The 22,673-nt window shown below is 37.0% G+C and overlaps 2 protein-coding genes across 3 annotated transcripts in view; both read left to right on the top strand.

The window, feature by feature from the left end:
- The first annotated feature begins 11,653 nt into the window (after nucleotides 1-11,653).
- Nucleotides 11,654-13,067, top strand: LOC102697878 (uncharacterized). The gene has a single exon (XM_006630707.3). The coding sequence runs from the start codon at nucleotides 11,767-11,769 to the stop codon at nucleotides 12,961-12,963; it is 1,197 nt and encodes a 398-aa protein (XP_006630770.3). The 5' UTR covers nucleotides 11,654-11,766; the 3' UTR covers nucleotides 12,964-13,067.
- Nucleotides 13,068-15,707: 2,640 nt separating this feature from the next.
- The window catches only part of LOC102697681 (caM kinase-like vesicle-associated protein), a 73,960-nt gene continuing 66,994 nt past the window's right edge, over nucleotides 15,708-22,673 (top strand). Inside the window, exons 1-2 of one of the 2 annotated variants that reach the window (XM_015347389.2) lie at nucleotides 15,708-16,065; nucleotides 18,874-18,996. The gene's annotated coding sequence lies outside the window, so the exon portion shown is untranslated. The remainder of the gene's footprint in view (nucleotides 16,066-18,873; nucleotides 18,997-22,673) is intronic. The other variant, XM_006630706.3, reaches the window with a different exon arrangement.

Below are 22,673 nucleotides of genomic sequence, written 5' to 3'. Positions count from 1 at the left end.
CTGCTAAGCCTGGGAAAACATTTGCTTTATAAATTATTCACAGTAATTCCTAAAAAAAGATACATCAGTGGAACAATTTTGAGAAGAGCACAACTGAATTTAGTAAATAATTATGTAACTACCCTTGGTATGACTAAATCCTCTTCTGTCACTAAATTAAACTGATTTTACAAAATACTAACTGAAATGAAGGGCTCTATTCACCAGGCTGAGGCTTGTGCGTTATTAAAAGGATTTTTTTTCAGTCTGTTGTGATGCTTTCAAAAGACATATCAACACTGTTGTCAAGGGAACCAACGTCCTTGAACAGTGTCTATAAAAATGAAACTTTAATTCACCGATGTAGGCTTTCAGTAGGCTTGAGTAAATGGTGGTTTCTTGTCAATTCACGCTCCTTTCATTTAATTTTATTGAGGAAGATTTTCAAAAGTGTGAGTTTATTTTTTATGATTAAGACAGTTTGATTTATGAGTGCGCCTTTAAGCAATATACTGTATGGATTAAGATATAGTACAAAGATTATTAAGCTCTTTTATTATTGCTGTAATGATTTTAGCTGGCTGAAGAGTTCTTGTACTGTAGGTTGCAAGAATGACACATGGATAAGTTGTGTAATGTATGAGAGAGGAAAGGAGAGTTTCATTAAGGTGACAGGAACTAATCAGCACTTAAAAGGCAAATCAAAATATCCGAAAATGCATATTTTGAAAAGAATAACCTGGCAATTACTTTGGAGCTTTTCAGTCAAACCCTGTAGCAGCTGCACATTTTACAATAAATTGTGAAATTGTGTGAAACTGCAAAGGCATTACTTTTTTTCCAATATCACCCTGTTTGGTGAACTGAATTTCAAATGTCATCCTGTTGTAAGGTTAGGGATGTCAATGTCCAAATCTTTGATATTTCTGTTCAATCTGCAAAATATTTTTGCAGATATTTCTGACAATCATATCTTAAAATATATCATATATATTTTGTAAAAATTAATCAAATAATATTTCATATATATGAATATTAATATTTTTATATACTTATTTACTCTGTATTTACTTAATAAATATTAGTAAAACAACATGCTTTCTCTAAAGCTGATGTCTAACCTTGTACAAATTATGAATTTGTCTTTTACTACAGTGTATTATTACTGTGATTTTAATGTAATTTTCTGGCCTGGCAGTAACACTACTGGCACATTCTGTCATATACACGGGTTGTCATCTTCCTTTGGTTGTACAGATGGTAACTCCCTTAAACCATTTCATACAGAAGATCTGTTGCGCAGCTATTTTTGACTACGACACACAGCTTTTGCAAATTTGAACCTAAGGGGTGTCGCAAACTCTTAATTTCACTTCCTGGTCTAGTTCCTCTCTTTTGCATTTGCATCTGGGAAGACCTCTGATATGAACAGATGCACTGCAGTTGTTTACTTCTGTTTACAAAATAATGACCACTGCCAGCTGATACCATTCTTTGCTGTCGAGATAATCTTTGACCCACAATGCTTTGTATATTTTACAAAGAGGATCACATTCACTGCAGCCGCTTGTCACCCTATTGTTAAGAATCCAACGCTTACTTGAAACGCTTACGCTTGAAAACAGCCCCTCATCTCTTGATGTCTTCGACCACATGCTGTGGCATTCATAGCCACTGTGAAGCTATAGGCGTGAAGGGGAGGGAGCTGCACACCTGGTAGCAGGATTACACCTCCTACAGTACATTTGGTACTCTCTACACTAGCTCTTATTGCCATAGTAACCAGAGCTAGACCAACCAATTGCCCTCACTCGGCTAAACTACTCTGGAAAATGCCACGGTAAATGTTATTAATTTGTTTGCTTTCCTGTTTATTTGAGTTATAAATCTTTAATGCATACAGGTACTGTACATAGATCAGCAATACTACAGGGAGCTACAAGGTGCAAGGGAAATACAATATTTTCCTCAGTTTTGCTGTGATGTGCACAACTGAGCATGTTGTAATTTTAGAATTAATGTTTGTCTTCAGCAAATTTACCTTTTGGATTTTTCCTGTTTGGGAATGTTATGCACATTTATCTTCTCTCTTTTTTTTGTCTCTTTACTTAAACTAGAGTGAAACCTTAAGCGCACAATTAAGCAACTGACAGCCAGCTGTGCCTTTAGGCTACCCACTTAATAACAGTGATGTCCTGTTTCATGCCAAACTTCAGAGGAATTCAGCTAAAAACACAAGTGTACACAACATGACCTCTTTCTCTTAGCCAAAAGAAAGCAGCTGCCTTTTTTTATCAGTGCTATAATAAAGGTTAATGAGAAAAGCATAAAAATGACCTCCACCCTCATCAATATGGCTTATAGTGCATCCCCATCAGTGGTTTTTGATACTCATATCTTCCTCAGTAACATCACCCAGCTCCTCATTTTATCACTTCAATTATGGAAACTAATTAAAGTTCACTGGCTTAAAGAGGCTGCAATCAAATTCTACAATTGTTCTTCTAGATCAAGCTACTTAAAACGGATATCATACCCTGTAGGCCTCTGTAGGCTCGCATTTATGTTGGACTTTTTAAATAAGATTTTATTGTGTCTTTCTCAGTCGACAAATGAAAGTACAGAACTTGTGTGGTTCCTGTTACAGCCATGAGTGGATGATGAAGCCATCTGTTTATCACTGCTGCAGTTTTCTGTGATTTTTTTTTTCTCACAGCAGTTCCCCTGGTGCCAACTGTCATGAGTCCTTTTAAATCCCTATATGTTAAAGTGCTGAGACCCAAAATCCCATAGTTAAGCAGGGTGACTTTACATATTTCCTTGCAGGATGTAAGAAAGAACAATTGAATATTAAAAGAAGCTTCCCTTTGGCCAAAAAATCTATTTTCATCAGGTTTAGGGTTCTTTGGCACTTTGTTGCACCAATTTCAGGGTTGGCATTGCAGCAGAACTTCTTCAAACAGGCAAATTAATGAAAAAGGGATCTTCTGCTCCTCATCCATTCATCTAACGACTTTTACCAATACAGGGTCATGGGGAAGTCAGAACCTATAAAGGGGAACGAGGCAGGATACAACCTTGGCAGGATGCCACAGACCCAAGCACGCACCGGGACTGATTTTCTCAAAACCCAATTACTCTAGCGTTATATATTTGAACTGTATGAAGAAACCAGAGCACCCATAAAAACAAAGGGAGAACATACAAACTCTGCACAGATAGCACCCTGGGAATTGAACTCAGGGCCCCAGGGCTGTAGAAAAAGCAATGCTAACCAGCTGATTCTCTGATAAAACCCAATTACCATTAGGAACGCCACACACAAACCGAACATGTAAACTCCATGAAGGTGTCTCCCTAGATCAGACTTGGAGCGAACAGCTGTGATGCGAATAGTCAACAGCACTAAACACCTTACTACCATGATTCCTAGAAAATGTTGTGCAAATGTAGTGAAATATTCTGTAATTTACTGAAGTGCTGCAAAAACCAATTGTTATCAAGCAGTGATGGGGTAAGATCTTAAAATTCAGTCAACTGTAACAGCCTCAGTGATCCACAGTGAGTCACAAAGTCAGGCTGTTAATAAGTTCTTATACTGTAGGACTTTACTATCAGTAAAGTTTCCTGAAATTATTTTACTGAAAAAATGTATGAGGGGCCTGTTGTCTTTTTTTTCAATTTGCACAACAGAACATTTCTATAAAGTTATGCCTTTTGAACACGATACTGGACATACCTGACTGAACATCATCATCACAAATGGTAATTTGGTGAATATTTCTTCTCGTGCTTTAAATCATAAACAATTGGATTTAAATTTCTTTCTGTTTTCATTCTTCAAAGAGTTTATCGAATTGTACAAAATCTTTACTTGTCCAAAGGGGGATGTTTCATGTTTCTCCAAGTGATTCCAATAGCACATACATACGAACGTTACGAGGTATATGCTGACCATGAAAGTCCTGATATTTGAAAGTTAATAATTAATTGAAACAAGGATCTCATTCAAGTATTATTTGAAAGAAACCAGGGTATCTTCACATTTTTCACAGAATATTTTGGCTAAAAATTAGCTATAGCAAAGGGTCCATTAACTTGCACACTGAATTACACAGAAAGTAAACATCAGTACTTTCATGTCTTGAATTCGGGTACCCCTAATGTGTCATGATTTATTACACCTTCAAATTGCTCATCAGATTTTAGTGATTTGATATATGAGTTACGTTTTAAAAGCCTTTTCAGGATCTCCACGTTTGCAGACTATTTACTCAGAAGTATACACCAAAATAAATGTTATGTGTTTCAATGCTAATAAACTGCAATTCAGGGAAATAGCATTTGACCTAAAGAAGATTTCTCTCTGAATCCATCACTTGACCTTTAGCTTCTGTGGATAACTGATGTAAGAAGAAGGAAAGTGCACCTGCATTTTTATGCATTTCTTTTGATATATTTTCTGTTTTTGTTTGCTAATCTACAGATATACCAGATTTTTTTGTATGTCAGAGTGATCCCAGCTAGAGCAGATTTTATTAGACGATCAGCCTGGTATCCATTTCACCTACTGTTGAGTTGAAGCTTAGCTGATGCAAATAAATAGTGGAAGTCGAATTACAGTTATGTGTGCTGCATGTCCAATTATTTGTAATGTTTCATTAGCTGTTTTTTACTAATCTAAATTAGATTCAGATGAGGATACCTCGTCTTTTCCTGCCAGTTACCACACGTTTAAAAAAAATCTGCTGTTCATTCAAAGTGCTAAAGTTATGAATTTTGTCATGACTGAGACAGCTTTTAAATAACATGAATTTTTCCGTGTTCCTTCACATCCGAACATGAACATGAACGTTTTATTATCGCTGCAATTGACTTTTATTCTGCTGTAAAGAAATGAGCTGTAGACTTTTGGTTATAGCTCTGTTACTCACTCAAGCCTTTTTTGCTGTATCCCACTAAAACAGAGTTCATAGCTCTGTGAACATACTGTATAAAGAAGAGCACTGGATTACCTTGTACAGAGAAACATGACCATGCTACTGTATTTTGCAGTACTTTCTGAAATAAATATCTCTAAATCAGCCACAACAGACTGGAAATGATGCAGTACAAATTCTGTAGATCAATATTTTTTATGTACAGAAAGGATTTTTTTTTATTTACAGAGAGGCAGGTGTGATATGGAAAAAAAGGCTTTGAACTGTGTAAAATGTTGGCAAGCAGCATATTGTTAATTAGCCATGACAGAATTTTATATTTCTAACCATACTGTAGTTTTTCAAAGTGATTTAGTGACTGTTGCCCAATAATTTGGATGTGTGGTACCATCATTCCAATGGCAATAACATCGTGTACAGTATAAAGAATTATCTCACTGGCAGATGGAGGTCATCTCCTATCTCACAGTTATCTCCAGAAGTACCCACTTGTGACAGGTTATGTGAATATACTGTGAGGTAGACTTATTAACAGTACACTGAGCATCTGAACAATAAAACTCGGTTTTTCACAGGTGAATAACCCATTAAGGCAGTTACTGTAGTTATAATTTGTTTGTATTTAACAATAATGTCGTCCCATTGCATACAGTAGCCTCTTTTGAAAGTATTTTTGCTTGTTTGCTTTTTGCAGTACATAGTAAAAGATTACAGTTCTTTCTGCAGGGTCAGGACACTTCAAAACAGAAGATACTGTTTGTAGCAATTTATAAACCAGATGGGAATATAAAGATTCAATTAGCAATAACTTATAAATCCTTAAAATGTACATGATTTTGAGTTTTTTCATGTACAGTACAAACATATTTGATATATGCACTGCCTGCTCCAAAACTGTCTTACTTAACTAGGTTGATGTTTGACATACATTTGCACCATTTTTATAGCTTGGCATTTTATAGGAACAATCCAGGTAAAGTATTTCACTTAAGGGCACAACAACAACATCAGTGTCTTGAACCCTCAACCTTCTAGTTATAAAATCAGAACATTAACTGTTGTTTCTCTTGTGGGGTTCTTTTCTTGTGATCTCATGCATTATTATAATCAACTGTTATTCCATATTGCCCAATCTGACTGTGGGCATTTTATTTTCAAATTTGTATTGGTTCTGTGCAAAAAAGGGCACACTCTACTTGTACTGAAATGAGTACTTAAAGCATAAATCAAACAAGAGGCATAGGCATAGAAAACAAAAATGAAATATTTATTTTCCTCAGACCATTTCAAAAAGGCAGCTTGAGTTTAAATGGAGTTTGGGGAAATTTGCCCAAAGGTTCAAATCCTTTTGGCATGAAACATGCTAATGTAAAATTAGAGCACAATGTGTTTCCTCAGTTAGGAATGAGTTGGAAAATGAAATGTACTGCATGGCTCCACTTCACTTTATTTAGCCTTCTAAAATGTACCAGAAAGCCGTGAAACAAAAAACACAGAGACCTACAGTATATGGAAATCAGGAGATAATAATTTTTGGACCAAGAATAGGACGTAGTTCTTTACTACAGAGAGTGATGGGTGTCGGAAACAAACTGTTCAGCCAAGACTCAACTGGATAAGACCCATGGACCAATTATATTCTAGTAACTTAATAAACAAGGTAGCTTAAATAGTCTCAAGGCAAATTCATTCATATGTACAATATAAAAAGGTTTCAAACGAGAGGAGGGCAGTTGGTTTACGTCGGCTCATTCCATAACATACTGTACTGTATTTGGCCATTTTTTTCCAGTTTTCCATAATATTTTCTATAGACGTTGCTTCCGGATCTCAGTCTTAAATGCATTCCTTCTTAGCTTCCACTTGTGTCATGGGGTCCAAATTTTTTATTTACTTTCTCACTACAATTTAGGATTGCAAGTGTCCTGATGGACTCCTTTGTTCCAGTTTTGAATTGTAATTAGAAAGGAGAGTGGCTAGACTTGTAGGTAAAATTTTTTCAATCCTGAACTGAGATGTAATAGAAGAAGGCTGGCAAAGAAGAAATATGTCATATTAATCTGGTTCCAAAATATAATTGAGTGTATCATATACAGTATGTATATAATTGACCCAAGAATATATGTTATTTTATTAAAGAAAGAATTCTATGAAATAGAAAATGCCTTAATTATACTGATAACCCAGTTGCTGTCTAATTAAGTCTGTCAAACTGACATAAAAATGTCAGATTATATTCTATCAAAATTCTAGCCACATGTCTTTCAGTTAATTGAAGAGTGGACTGCGCCATGGCTTTTCAATATAATTAACTGGTTCTGTTTAACACTGTCATCTTTCTTTCTTATGATACTCCCTACATGTTAAACACCCAGCTTTCAGGTTCACCCTCAATGAAGCTAAATATATTTAAATTCAGTTTCGATTATTCTTTAGGGTGTGACTTTGAAATAATTATCTATTCTACAGACGGGTTTACTAAAACGAACAAAAAAGGAAAGTGTTGGAATATTGAGGGTGCACGACTTTTGGCAAGCATTATTTATGTTCCAGTTAATTTCCATTCTCTAACCACTTTATCCAATACAGGTTCATGGGGGAGACGGAGCCTATCCCAGCAAGCAACAGGCTCAAGGCAGGATACACCCTAGAGAAGACACCAGTCTGTCACAGGGCACACACAGACACACTTACACTAGGGCCAATTTTCTCAAAAGCCAGTTAACCTACCAGTATGTCTTTGGACCATGGGAACAAACCAGAGCACCCAGAAGAAACCCACATAAACAAGGGGAGAACAAACAAACTCCAAGCAGATAGCACCCCAGAGTTCAACCCAGGGCACCAACGTTGTGAGGTACAGTAGTAATGCCAACCAATGCACCATTATAGTACACACAAGAAATTATATACTGTGTCTAAATCAAATCGGGCTGCTGCTGGAAGATGTGAGTTGTAAAGAAAGGAAGAATGCTGATGGATTGGAAACCAAATCGGATCTTGTATTTTAAAACAACTTTAAAGTAGTTTCTGAGCATAGCATCATTCCCTAAAGCCTATTGATAATGCTATGTAAATGAAGTCTATGACATACTGATGTAAATAATCTCAACCACAGCAAGGACCAGACAATCTTGTGGAGACCAGGTGAGAGATTTATTATTTAAGGATGTTCTTTCTAAACAACTGAAAACACAGTTAATCACAGTGAATGAACTCAAGGTCTGTAAGAGTTGCTGCCCTGAATATCAGAGAACGCTGATGCACAGCACACTTTATTGTGCTTACAATTGTCTGGCTTCTGTTGTTGTGTTTCACTGTAGATAATATCATAATGATTGATTTTTCTGTCTGCCTTGAGATTTTGAATTATTTTTCTTATACATTTTATACATTTAATCTCTCTCTATTTCTGTTTTTCGCATTGCAGAGACTTCTAGTAGAAGGTGAATTTCTAGGGAGTCATGGTATCAGCTCAAGAAGATTTTCATTCCTGGATAAGTACACTAAAAAGATAAAAGGATGTGCCTTTTTTTCCACACTGTAACACTTTCTGAGCATGTAGATTGACTCTGGGTGTATTGATTCTCAGCAGAGCCAATGGAAATAGGACCTAGCATCTAAAAAAGAAATTCACAAAGCTCAGCCAAGTATTTCACAAATGCAGCATAAGTTCTTGACACAAAGAGCAAATTAGTTTGCAATTTTAAAATATGTTGCACACAAACCATATGTGGTTCAAAGCCCGTCACTGCCCAATAATCTTGTTCAGTAAATACAAAGGTATTGAACATTTTTCACGTTCTACTTTCCTGTTTTCCCTACATTAACACTAACAGTCTTATTTTGAAACAAAGCTTGAATACAGCAATAAACTCAATTGACATCAATGCCAAGCCACTGGTATTCCAGGTGAATCAAATACTCATTTCCAATGTTTATTGTACGGAAATTCATTCAAACAAGCCAAATTCTGCATGTCATGAAAAGGTAGTTCAGATTTTTTTTTCACTAGGTTTCTAATTCATAAAACTAAAATTTGTTTCAGTGGCTGCTTTTCACACATTTTTAAGTTTCAGCAACAAGGTCTGTGGGCAGTTTTCTTCTTCAGCTCACCACAGCCAGCTTAATAACAGCACAAATGTAGTCATTGATGTCAGAGACTCCTATGATCCCCTTCTTTACTATGTATTTTCCCATGTGTTACAGTTTATCCAGTATGATTTAGCGGTTTGGGCTGGTAAAATACAGCATTAATACTGCAGTTAACCTACCACTTCTTTTTGATATATCTAATCCCACGAACATATAAGATTGTTATGCCACACTTCCACTCATACAGACTGTGAATACATACTGTAAGTACAGAAAGACTGTGGATTTATTGACCACGTAAAGGCATGAATTTGCAGCCGCAATATTTAATCCTGATTTGTATCCAGGCATGAAGGATCAAAAATCGTACCGAAATACTCCTGCATTCAACTTTGCCTTAATTCATTCAAATATAAAGTGGCATACTGCAGTGATGGTCTTGTTTCTAACAACTCCATCTAAAAATTCAATACCTTAGCTGAAACTACATTTTAATTTAATACTACAAGACTGAAAGTGAGCCGATTTATGTTGTACACCTGCAGCATTAATATGGAATCTGTATTACTTATCTCGTTTTAGAATGTAGAACAAAGTGACTGGGGTTCTTACAAATGAGAGTGCTTGTTTAGCACATGACATGTCTTTCGGTACTAATGCTGTTTCTGTAAACAAAACAACACAATTCTGTGCTTCTGCTAAGTGAAAGGGCATTTTAATGATGGAAACGTATTGAAATAATGAGTCTCTGGAGCCAGCGGGAGGGCAGGAGGTGGGTGTGAGTCAGTTAACTGATTGTTTAATTGACCATTTTAGGGGAAAAGAAGCACTCAGAGAGAGGCTGCATGTTGGTGAATAGGGAGGATGGTTAGGAACGTACGGCTGGATTCCTTGATTGCATGAACATGCATTGCTAAAACTAGTCCAGGCGTTGTTTTTTCTAAAAAAAAATAATTATTTTTTTTGAGTAAGGGTACACGATTAAGGTTTTTTTTTTGTAATGAGAAAGATATGTTGCATTGTGCCCTAGTAAAAGCACAATAGGCATTTTGAAATTAACAAAATATTTGTCGAGTCTGTTCAAACAATCAGAGAACTGTTAATAAATGTGTTATTAAGCATGAAGATGGATAATTGACTACTAAGTTATTTACATTTTGTTAATCACCTGGTTACAGAATGAATTATATGGCCAGAGCTGTGCAGAAATGCAGTGGTGCTGATACCCTGGATGGATGGATTATATGACAATAATACCATGGTGAAACAAAATATAGACAATAGTGAACGATCCATCCATTTTCAAAGCCTCTTTATCCAGTGCAGGGTGACTGGGGAGCCAGAGTCTATCCTGGCAAGTGACAGGCACAAGACAGTCTTGTACACCCTGGACAAGTCACTGGTCTGTCACAGGGCACACACAGACACAAACACACACTTACACCAGGGCCAATTTCACAGACGCTAAGTTACCTACCAGTATGTTTGGACTGTGGAAGGAAACCAGAGTAACCAGAGGAAACCCAAGCGAGCACAGGAAGAACATATACAGTAAACACTGAGTGGATGGCACCCCAGGAACTGATCTCAGAGCCCCAGGGAACAAGGGAACAATGCTGACCACATCATCACAGGTCCGCCCGAGTAAAGTAAACCATTGCCAGTTCAATTAAAAGCGTGGCACAAGAATCAGTCAGGAATATCATCTTAAAAAGGCAAAAGTGTTGTGCACATGCACCCTGGTAATAGTCAATGCTGGGATCAGTATTTGTTCATACAAATAAAGTTACATTTAGTCCTCATCACAGGATATTCAGCCAATTGAAGCTGTGGTTAGAATTTTCTATCCTAGGAACTTTCTCTCAGGATTTCTTTGGAAAATCACTGGACTCTTTTTGCAGAGCAGGCTAAAAGTAAAGTGTTAATAACAGTGAAACCCAGAATAACAAGCGTGTGAGAACATCCTTGTCTCTTTGAGAGTTTCATTACTTAGCACTTCAGCAGGTGATCACACAAGGTGTTGGTAGTTCCCCACATCTCTGTCAACTATTTAAATCCTTATTACCCAGTATACAGTTCTAGTTTTTTTTTCTATTACTTCTATAGCTGTTGATTTGTATTTTTTATATTCACGGAAAATGAGATCTTCTCATTATTTCAAAAAGGAAATTCCAAATAAAATGCTAATACACAATTTTAATTGTAGCTTCATTGTAGTGTTATATAAATGTTAAGATATAACCAATTATTTTGGGTGATATTTGACCACTGAAGTATCATGTTTCAAAGTAATATTAAACAAAGCTATAATTACATACTCTGAAATAATTATACATTTGATTCAGCATTTTATGACTTTGGGGATTATAGTCACTGTAAAAACTATTACTGTATTGTATACATTTCCCGTTTGAGCTGTGATGTAACTACACTCACTCACTAATATTTAAATCAAAATTCCTGTTTATTTTAGAGCATGCTCTTTTTTTGCCTTCGTACTTTGGAATGTTTTTGAAAAGAATTGCATCATTAGTTTTACTTGTGACATCACAGGCAACAAAGGATACCCCACCTTTGCCGGTACCCTTTGTATTAGCTAGTGGGCCATTATGATGTGGTTGGTTGTCACAGCTACCAAGAGATACTGTAGTATCCTTCAAAACCCCACTGTTGTCTTTGCACAGCAGAAGAAATTCATTAAAATAAATACATAAAGGACAAAAAGGTGAAAGTAGCCTGAACAAGAGGCCTAATGTCTGCGAGAACTCCAGCCACCAATCAACATACAACAGCTTCTTCTGAGTCAGCTGTAGTTTCTGAAGACAGAGGTGATGATTTCAAACAGACCGTAGCTATTGTACTTGACTCTGGATCTGGCTACACTAAAGCTGGATTCTCTGGGGATGAGAGACCCCAAACCATGATCAAGTCCTCTACTGGTATGTTTATAGGAAGCAGATGGAATACAAAAAAGAGCGAAGAACTGGATTACTACATTGGACACAACATACCCAGAAAGGATTTAGTGATGAAAAAGCCTATCACCCATGGTATTGTGACCGACTGGGATGCCTTAGAAAAGTTGTGGCACCATGTGTTCTACCATGAGCTGCAAGTCTGCCCTGAGGAACATGGAATCTTAGTGACAGACCCTCCTTACACTCCTTCCACCAACCGGGAGAAGACTGCAGAAGTTCTGTTCGAAGGATTTGAGGTACCAGCCATTTACTTAGCTCCCCAGTCTGTGCTGTCCATCTACTCCTATGGACGACTCACAGGTTTGGTTGTGGATTCTGGATCTGGTTGCACTTATGTCTCCCCTGTCTATAATGGGTACTGTCTGCCCCATGCCACCTCCCGTCTCGATCTGGCTGGTCAGGCCTTAAATGAACACCTAAGCAAGCTGGCGGCAGAGGCAGGACATTGTTTCAGCTCAAAGGAAATATCCATAGTGCAGGATATGAAGGAGAAATGCTGCTATGTGTCAGAGGACTTAGGCGAAGAGTTGAGGTCAGAAGAGCAAGGTTACCTGATGGATTACCTGCTTCCAGATGGAAACACCATTACTCTGGGCAGCCAGCGGTTCCTCTGCCCTGAAATACTGTTCTGCCCATCCACTGTAGGTGTGTCACAACCTGGCATGCACATCATGGCCATGAACAGTCTTAAAAAGTGTGCTACCGAGCACCAGGCAGTGATGATGAAGAATGTGGCAACATGTGGTGGTTCTTCGCTGCTCCCTGGTTTCTCTGAGAGACTCAAGATGGAGATGCTGAAGCTCGTTCCCCAGGGCTCCCCCGTGGCTGTGCTGTCTGGGCCCCACCGCCAGTTCTCATCCTGGGTAGGAGGTTCCATTATCACCTGCCTCAGCAGTTTCCAGTCCATGTGGGTGAAGAAACAAGAGTACATGGAGAGGGGGCCTACAATAATGCACAGCAAGTGTTATTAGAAAGAGAGTGGGTGGGGGGAGCTGATACTACCTAAAAAACAAAACAATACAGAAGGGGAATGTAAAAAAAAATGTAAGCAATAAAATAAAAGTGCAGAAAATTCCACATTGCCCTTTCTGTGCAAGTACTGAACAAAAAACATACAGATTTAAAATGGGTCACAGAAACATTTCTTACTCAGTGACTAACTAAAATTCATTGTAAAGGCTGAAATCTAAAGTGTGATTTTCATTCCCCGTGCTTTAGACACCTCTTTCTCTGTTGTTCAGATATCTTCATAATGTACATTAAATGAGAGTTCTGAAGGAATTCAGCTATATTGGTTGGGTGACAAATCACACAAACAGGAATCAGTCAGAGTGCAAGAACACAAGAACGGAAGCAACACACAAGTCTCCCCAAAAGGAACATAAATAACCACTGCCGACACTACGAAAAAGTAGGTCACCATGACTGTTCTAAAGAAACACAGAGCGGTACGAAATAGTCCTCAGCAGCTCAGTATACCAGGTTTCAGTACTATGAAAAAAGAGGTCAATGTGACATCATAGCAGTGAATAACATTGCGTATGGTAAAACATTATCCATGCATTTACAGTAGATGCCTCAGGTTAATATGATTTCAGAATATTTATGTTAAGGACTAAAAAGGAAAAGACAGTGAATTTGAATAAAATCAGTGCATGCTTATTGACTACCACAATAACCCTTCACACATCCCTGGCAAGCTACTTTTTGTGACACATATAAACTAATGCACATGGACATATGGATCCAAGGGGATTTCATCAAGTCACAGCAGTACACTGGCAAGTGCTCCAGAACATCAAGCATCTCCATTAAGTTACGCTAATGGCAAGAAGAGAGATAAAACAACATGTATTAGAAATGAAATGTATTAGGAACACATTTCCAGTACATAAGTGACCATAATATGTTAACCCTCTGAAAATACCTGAATTTTCTATGTACTTCTTATTGGTAATTTTTAAATGGCAGTGATAAACAGGCCCAGATTTACTCCCCTCTCCTTGACCAGCATAGATTTAGAAACTGAAACTTTGATGTTGTTCCAAACGAACACCACACAGATACAGAAAAGGTTCATTTATAACCACCATTTATTCTTTTATTCAAAAACCCTTTGGAGCACCATGGTATCTAGCTCTCAATGTTCTCTAATCAAGATGTGTATTTTTTTGTTTGAATGGTTTGCTTTCCTGATTGCTGTTCTGCTCAACACTGCACTGTAGCCTGATTGTCATCATTTCGTCAATGGTCTTTGCCACAAAGAAAATCCTTCAGATCCGCAAGGAATGAACAGAGTTCCAAGGGAAATGCAGAACATTTATCTTGCCAGGGACATGTAATATTAACCCCCTCTGGAACCTTCTAGAAGTAAAGACTGAAATATATACAGATATATAGTATTTTAATTCTGTATATCTGGGTCAAACACGGTTTATCCCATGTTATCAGAGGGAAAATCAAGGGTGGGCCTTGTTTAACACACCAGTAAAAAAAATGAGTGACAAAAGGTTAAGCTCATGTTTTCCTGTTTTATTTTTATGTGCAATACTTGGGTATTACACCCTGCTTACATGTCTGAGGAGGTCGTCCATCCATTTTCTAACAACTTCACCCAATTTAGGGTCACAGGGAAGCTAAAGACTACCCCAGCAAGCAACAGGCACAGGGCAGTGTACATCCTGGACAGGACGCCCATAGTACGGCGCACAAACTAAGAACAATTTTCCCAGAAGCCAATTAACCTACCAGTATGTTTTCAGACTGTGGGAGGGAACCAGAGCACCTGGAGGAAACCCACACAGATAGCACCCCAGGTCTGGAATTAAACCCAGGGCCCCAGTGCTCTTAGGCAGCAATACTAACCATTGCACCGTGCTTCCCTCATGTTGTTGTTTTTTTTACCTGTTGTACTGAAGCTGTAACCAATTGCACAAGGAGAACAGAGTATCTGTGAAATGTTAATATGATTTTAAAATCCAGAACCGGGGCAATCAGAGGAATTCGTTTAGTGCTAGTAAAGGAGACTGAGCACCAAAGCTACTGTGTAGTGGGGCTGCCCTCATGTGCTCAATATACAGTTGTCTTAAAATTATTTTGTGCTGCCTCACAGTTCACAGTTTTTCTCCATGTCAGTTAGTTGGTGTCCCCAAATTTTCCATGGGTGTGCTCTGTCATCCCCCTGTCTCAGCCAATCCAAAGTCAAGGCTTGTGCAGTCTGCTAGTGTGGTGTCTGCTAGCCTGCTAGTTTGGGCACCAGCTTGCTGCTGGAGGATGAGGAGGATGTACTGTATATAATGGATGGATAAAGAAACTACCGTTGTTCTGAGTCACAGTATAACGCATCCACACAGTACCTATATTCACAATACTGTACAATGCGATACAAGAAAGCACAGCTTCTTGATTCTTGATAATATTGGGTTCAAGCATCCGCACTGCGTAAACGGTGTAAAACCGCGAACTGCGACGGAAATTGGAACCTTTTGCGAAGTTAATTTGTATAATTGTGAAAGTGCAGTGAAGGCAAAAGGCGCTGCGCTTGCTTCTCTTCCGCTCTCTGATAAGATTTTTTTCCGTGATCACACTCCCAAACTTGGATGCACTTACCCCCGTCACCACTACTGTAAGTTAATTTGTGCCACAGTGCACCCAGCAGCTATCACATAACTATAACTTTTCCACCACAGAAGGCCTAGAAAGAATTATTCATTCAAGGCTGTATCATTTGTAGAGAGGTTCATTTAATAGCCACACCCCTCGTTTGCTTGTCAGTTTATCTCGCTGTAACTCCCTCTCTCTCTCGCTCGCTCGGTTTCTGTTACGCGTAGTAGCGATTGAGAGATTCAGTCCCTCTCCAACTCCGGTTAGCCAGAAAGCGCACGGTGGATGGAACAGGAGACCTGGAATTTACCCCTCTCGTTATAGCAAAAGAAACACCTGCAAGCAGCTCAACACGTTAAACAAGAAAAGAGTCGACTGATCTGAAAGCACAGAGCATCTTTATTTTTGTGAAGAAGACTAGGCAGGGAACTACAGTGGACCCTAAATTTACCGAGGACTTGGCATTTTAGGTAGGCGCAGTGGAGCTCTTACGTGTTGTGGGGTTTGTTTTGTACAGTTGTCACTTTATATGTGAGTAGAATGTGAAACGGAAAAGGTTGGTAATTGCCTAAGACAAAGACTTTCTTTTATGCACAGGGTTGATTGAGCGGATTCTTTAAAAAAAATCAAATGCATTATTTATTGTTTGCAGTCCTGTTTATGGTCTGTAACTTAAGTGTAAATAAATACGCTTTGCTATTTTTAAAACAAAATCTGTAATGATCTTGAGTTAGTAAGCCAATTTAAGAAGCGTTATTTTAGAAGTTATCTTTTTTTTCCTCACAAGTTAGCCCACTTGTTATGTTGCATTTGCTCTGTGTTCGACTTCAATGCGAAGCATACACTTCGTGCTTTGAAGTACTGCTGTACTGTATGTAATGTGTGAAGAAGAGGATAAAAAGGATGATGGCATCAACTTACATAACGTAAAACGAGTGCATATAGCAGCCATTTATGCATGTGCTTTCTTTTCTGGGGGGGTCTTTAGATACTTAACATGTTCGCAATAATGGAAAAAGGTACAATTAAGTCACAAAAATAGTCTCATCACCCATAAAACTTTAATTGTGCTCCTTATTTTGATGTTAGTCAGTTGATGATTGCAACATTACCAGATAGTTGACCTGCTTTTTGAAATGTTAATTTAGATTTTGAATTCTTTCTCAGGATGTACTGTAGCCTACAGAGAGAAAAGCGCTGTAAAAACTGCTTTCTTTACGCTCTTAATTCAAAGTAATGAATTGTACAGACAGTGAAGCTGTGGTGTGGTCCACCCACTGCATTAAAAACCTACTATGCATATTTATTGTATATAGTTGTTAGGGGTCTTAAATAAAATACTCTAACCCCAACTTGTCGACTCTTGTTAATACGCTCTGAATAAAGGAGCACGCTAGTTCACCAAGTCAGTTTACTGTCAAAAGTCAGAGTACTACTAAAACTGATAGCTCTTCTTGAATTGAGTTTCAGTGCATCGCTAAGATACAGTACCAAGTCAAAGGAAAGAAATAAATGACCTGAACCTGTCTTAGCTGCGCGGAGCACCGTATTACGATTACTTAAATTCAAATCGTTTAAATTTGTACTTGCATTGAGTTACGCTGAATTGCGCAAAGGAAAAAAAAACGTTAGATCCTGGTAAACTGAAAACGGGAAATGTATACAATACAGTAATAGTTTTTACAGTGACCATAATTAAGAAAGTGGGCAACGTGCAACAAATTGGTTGTAAACAAATGAAATGTACAATGACACAAATAACCCCAACCGTAATCTTAAATCAGAAAGATTTAAGTAGTTTTTTTGTCAAATTAAGGCTTGGAACTGTGTCATACAACAGCGAATAAATAGCGTTTAATTTTGGTGTACTGTAATGCAGTCGGCTGAGATACGCAACTCTCCGATGCCTGCAGTGTACAGCAGTTAACTATTTATTTGCTTGTTTTTCTAAAATACTGTAACTAGTATACTTTTACTCAGACTCATAAGTCATTGCAAAAGATGTTATGAAATTATATTAACTCAGTATTTAAAAATCGAAATCTACTTTTTGTTTTATGCTATTGTTTTTTCTATAGTTTTAGTTTGAAAAAATAATATTTAGTTTTTTAATGCAAATCATTTTTTCAGCAGCAAGTGTGTACCATTTAGAAACTTGACCATAATAATTGTATTTGAGTTTACAAATAAAAATGGATTTCATCTAGTTTTTTATATTCCCCTGTATTTCACCTAGATTTGTGTGTGAATTTTATTTTAAGCTCAGTTTCACCTTGTATAGAATGTTGTATAAATTTGTATAGAATGTACTTGTGTATAATGTTATACTGTAAATCTAACCTTTTGTGATTGTATTACCTTATATAATTAATGTATTTGGCATATTCATATAATAGTTAGGCAGAAATTCCTTAGGAGTGGTTTGAAAATATTCAAGTTACTCCAGTGTTATTAGTGTTCATAGCTTTCACACATTGATTTTTACCAGAAGTGTTTCCACTTCATTATATAACGAAAACATATAAAGTTATATACTGTATACTGTATACAGTACTGTAAGTAAGCTTACATATAATATAGACAGTAAGTAATAATTTATAAGTTAAATTAATATATATATAATGTGAGTGTTTTATAAAAATACCTTTGTAAACTGTTTTATTCAAATTTGAAGTAGGTTGTGAAAGAAAAGGGGACTTTATTTTTAAAAAATAAATCTTTCTGAAAGCCTTTAAATGGCATTACTTTCTGATTTATTGAGCCTGGGAATGATTTCTGATCTATATAGACATCCATGAGATATATTTCTTATTCTCAGACAAATCATTGTGTCGCTCATGTTAATTATTTTGGTCAACACCTCATATTAAAATGTCAGATTTCCATGTTTTAGTGTAATAATCAAGATCACTTTGTTCTTTAAAGTTCAAAATTGCATTAAAGCAGGCTGGCTGGGTTACAGTATGATTAATACAGTACTATTAGCACAATGACTCATGATTCTGCCGTCGCTTGGATAAAGTGAAATTTGCAGCAGACACTTAAACACAGACATGTGCATGTCTCAAACTAACCGATATCTATATTTAATTCGAACACCATGAACTCTAGCATAAACATACCATAAAACACTTTTTGTTAGACATTTTCCTGAACACTCTTGTCACGTCTTGTACCTTTCTCTATGATATCTCTTCAGAACTGCTATTGTTGTCTTATTGTTGTCATTGCTAGACATGTGTATATTTGCTGCTGAACGTCTATATTATTCCTTGCAGTTGCTTATCCATCTCACTGCCACTCAACATCTGAGTCGCCCCCATGTGGCAAAACTGAAAGTAAACCAACAGCGGCTGTCTCGGGTTCTTTGGCATTTGAGGTTTTCAGTTGACAGTACCTGAGTGAGTTGTGTTTTGAATTGTCCAAAGGTTGGAATATTGCCATTGCATTCGTGCTGCTTTACCCCATGCATTTATAGGAAAGAACTGGCAGAGACACTGCTTAAATACTTGTCCATTTCATACATTAAACTCGGAATAAAACTACAGCACCTTGCCGCAGCGTTCAAGTAGTGTCATTGAAAAAAGGTGGAAGATTTGACCCAAAAGAGCTCAATCATTTCATTGTGGATGTAGGATGGGGTGAAGACCCTTTTGGTCTTGGGGTGGATTGAAGACCTTTTTGGCCAAAGTTAAAACTAAGGGGAAAAAATACATATTGATTTATTTTGTATTGACATTGACAGTCTTTTCCTGTTCTGCAAGCTGACATGTTCTTGACTTGGCTAACTTGATTTGGCTTGACTTCTCAACAAACTTCATGAAGCATTCAGACACAAAAGCCTTGGTCTTAATGAAACTGACAAAAAGTAGCATCCATATGAATTCAGGAACAGCACTGATTGGCAGTGGCATGGAGAGGCAGTCACAAAGAGATTACAGGTAGAGTGTATACTGTACCTTAGATAACAGAGAAAGAATTTTCTTTAAGTTGTGGTTGAACCTGTTTGATAAAGCGTAACTACAAAAGTTAAAACGAGCACTCAATATTTTGCAACAATATGACCGAATAAATTAGTTTCATTCAGATATGAACTGTTTAAAAATGTTTGTTATGTTTTAAATTGGAATTTTTAAGATCACAAATGGATTTAATTCGACCTACAAGCAAACCATTGAAATAAGTACATTTATTTTTAATAGGTTAAATTGCAGCAGGGAAAAAGGCTTTTAAAGTCAAAAGGCGAATATGCAAATAAGAGGTTCTGCAGACAGCTGCAAGAATTGATAAAACCTGGAGGTCCCTTGCTTCTCTATGAAATTAACTTAGTTATGACATGTATTGACATAACAGACAACTTATTTGGGGTTGTATTCTGTCTCAACATCTTCTTTCCTAGTTATAACTTTATTTTCTTCTGCACAGATTGGTGCTAATGAATTTTATGCATCAGATATGCTCATTCAGACAGCTTCCTAATGAGTAATCTATAAATTTGATTCTACACAAGCCTTGGAATTAGCCATGAATTTGTTTTCAGGCATGTTTCATGTCTTGCTGTTCCTAGCAGTTTTCTCTGCATTAAATGTGTCTCATAGCTAATGCTGGGGTCATGTTTACTGTACTATATTTCTTAGTCTTAGATTGTAAGTAGTGAATATATTATCCTATCTGTGCTGATTATTAAACTACAGAAATTTGCTTGATGTGCATTTTTGAAATCCTTCTTTTTGTTTAGTATTTTCTGTTCATGCTTTTGAATTCATTTGGAAACTGCTCAGATCCTGCAGTGCCTTTATATGGAAAAAATTGAAACAAGTGTCAAGGCAATTAAACCATAAATAGAAATTTCCAACAATTGAACTTTGATTTTGAATTCTGATTCATTCACATACAGGTGCTTGATTTAGAGGTTCCTAATTTAAAAATAAATAATGGAACCAGTATATTTTTATATACTGTAAAGTGCTAAAGCCAGAGATTATTAATATACAGTACTGTATCATAAAAATGTAAACTCACATTGAAATATCACATTCATTTGCTGCTCATTGCAGAAGTCTGATAGCATTGTATTCAATGCAAAGTTGAGCTACAAGTTACTGTTTGAATGGTTATTTCAGGCTTTATATATTGTATGTCTGTATAATGAAAACAAGGTAGTGAACTCCAACATCGAAACATGAAATCTTTTCAATTTACTGTATTCTGCCAGCCCTCATCCTGTGCATAGAATTTGTCAAGAAGTGGGGCTGACAACTATGATACTTCACTTACCGAAGCCTTCCATCTGATTCAGACTTAGAATCCAAAAACAGTAACTTCCCTATTTCAAAGTTCACAGACAGTTGTAATAATTAACATAAAGTGAGTAGTTATCTCAGACCTGAACTGTCATACTTACAATATTTTGGTAAAAGTCAGTTTTCCAGTTTGCCATGATAAATTAACTGATAGCTACTAATAGTCTATTTGCCAACCTTTATCCTAGTCTTCCAAAAGTAAATCAAAATGTACACATTTTCTGCATTCTAAAAAAAACTTTAAAATGACAGAAACAAATATGGAAAATCTGTAGCTACAGTATATGCAATTTGGCATGATGCTGTCATATGAATATAAACTAATTTCTTTCTCCACATGGAATTCAGGAGTCTTTCAGTATATTTTTTCTTTTTCTTGGTAACTATATTTTGTCTCCTAGGTTGCTAGATTTAGCTGGTTGCTAGATTTTGTATTGCAGGGAGGCAAATCAGCTCTTAAGTACTGTATATATAATATATACCTAAGATGATATAAAGCTATGGAATGTACAGTGTATGATGGATGTTAGGCAAAAGGCTTTTCAGACAGGACTTTTTCTTGCATTGAGAAAGGGGTCTGCTTAACCAAGCCTAAAGAGGAGTACAGCATGCCACACAATAGTAAAAAAAAAGTATCTTAATTGATACTTTGGAAAGGTTTGTAAGGAAATTCCATTGCACTTTACATAAATTAATTCTTATACGTGTTTGCAACTGTCATTGTCTGACTGATGAAAGAATACTACTGATGCTTTCTATTTTAGTTTTGAACCATCTCACAATCTGTGTACTGTATTAAACTGGAAATCTAAGAGGTTGGATTAGTAAAAGTGTGATACAGTGTTACAGTGTAAAATGTGTCACCAATAATGATAATGAAACCTATTTTTGTCAACACAAATAAACCTTTGAGCATAAACCAAACAAAACTGAAAAGCTGAAAAGCTGCCAGAACCTTTTAGAATCCCTTATCATCAATGAAACCATACAACCAATCATGTTAATCAAATGAGAAGTGGAGAAAGTCCAGAGAAGTGTTGAAAGGTCTTTATTGTCTGCTCAGTGAGGTTAAGATGCAGGCTAATTACGTGCTAAGAAAACGTTGCATATTGTTACCAGAATCAGTAAAGAGAGTCAGCAGATGGAGACGGAGAAGCATTAGAGAGTTGAGAACATAGTGTTTGAGTTTGTGCAACTGAGACTTAGAATCATAATTCACTAGGAATGATAACACCCAAGATGATAGCGTCATGGAGCGAATTGTGGCTTAACCCGCTTGGCCTCCCAGGCCTGATCCCCTCGGCCATAAGACAAGGAGGCCAGGACCTACATGCAGGGTGACCAAGGGGTAGCTGCAGAGGTGGAGATGGGGTGGAGGTGAAATGCAAGAGATATGCAAGAGAGAGAGGGATCTTGTCGGTATTTATAGCGTTTGGGAGAGGAATGGATTGGATTGTCAGGAGCGATTGCTAATTACTGACAGCTGAGTCTGATTAAGTTTGGTTGTTGTCATCCCTCCCGAACTTTTGTTATAAACTCCATTATAAACTCTTTTTCCTGGTTACTAGATTTTGTCTCCTAGGTTGCTAGATCTAGCTGGTTGCTAGATTTTGTATTGCAGGAAGGCAAATCAGCTCTTAATTATTGTATATATAATATATACCTAAGATGATATAAAGCTATGGAATGTAATGATGGTACATGATTGATGTTAGCCAAAACGCTTTTCAAACAGGACTTTTTCTTGCATTGAGAAAGGGGTCTGCTTAACCAAG

The sequence above is a fragment of the Lepisosteus oculatus genome, chromosome 4 (assembly GCF_040954835.1).
Source record: "Lepisosteus oculatus isolate fLepOcu1 chromosome 4, fLepOcu1.hap2, whole genome shotgun sequence".
Classification (NCBI taxonomy): Eukaryota; Metazoa; Chordata; class Actinopteri; order Semionotiformes; family Lepisosteidae; genus Lepisosteus; species Lepisosteus oculatus.
Note: the sequence above shows the minus strand (reverse complement) of the source record. Positions and strands in the feature narration are given on the sequence as shown.

Bases quoted from the DNA above. Each gene is read 5' to 3' on its own strand.
- LOC102697878 (XM_006630707.3), top strand. From the start codon at position 11,767: ATGTCTGCGAGAACTCCAGCCACCAATCAACATACAACAGCTTCTTCT.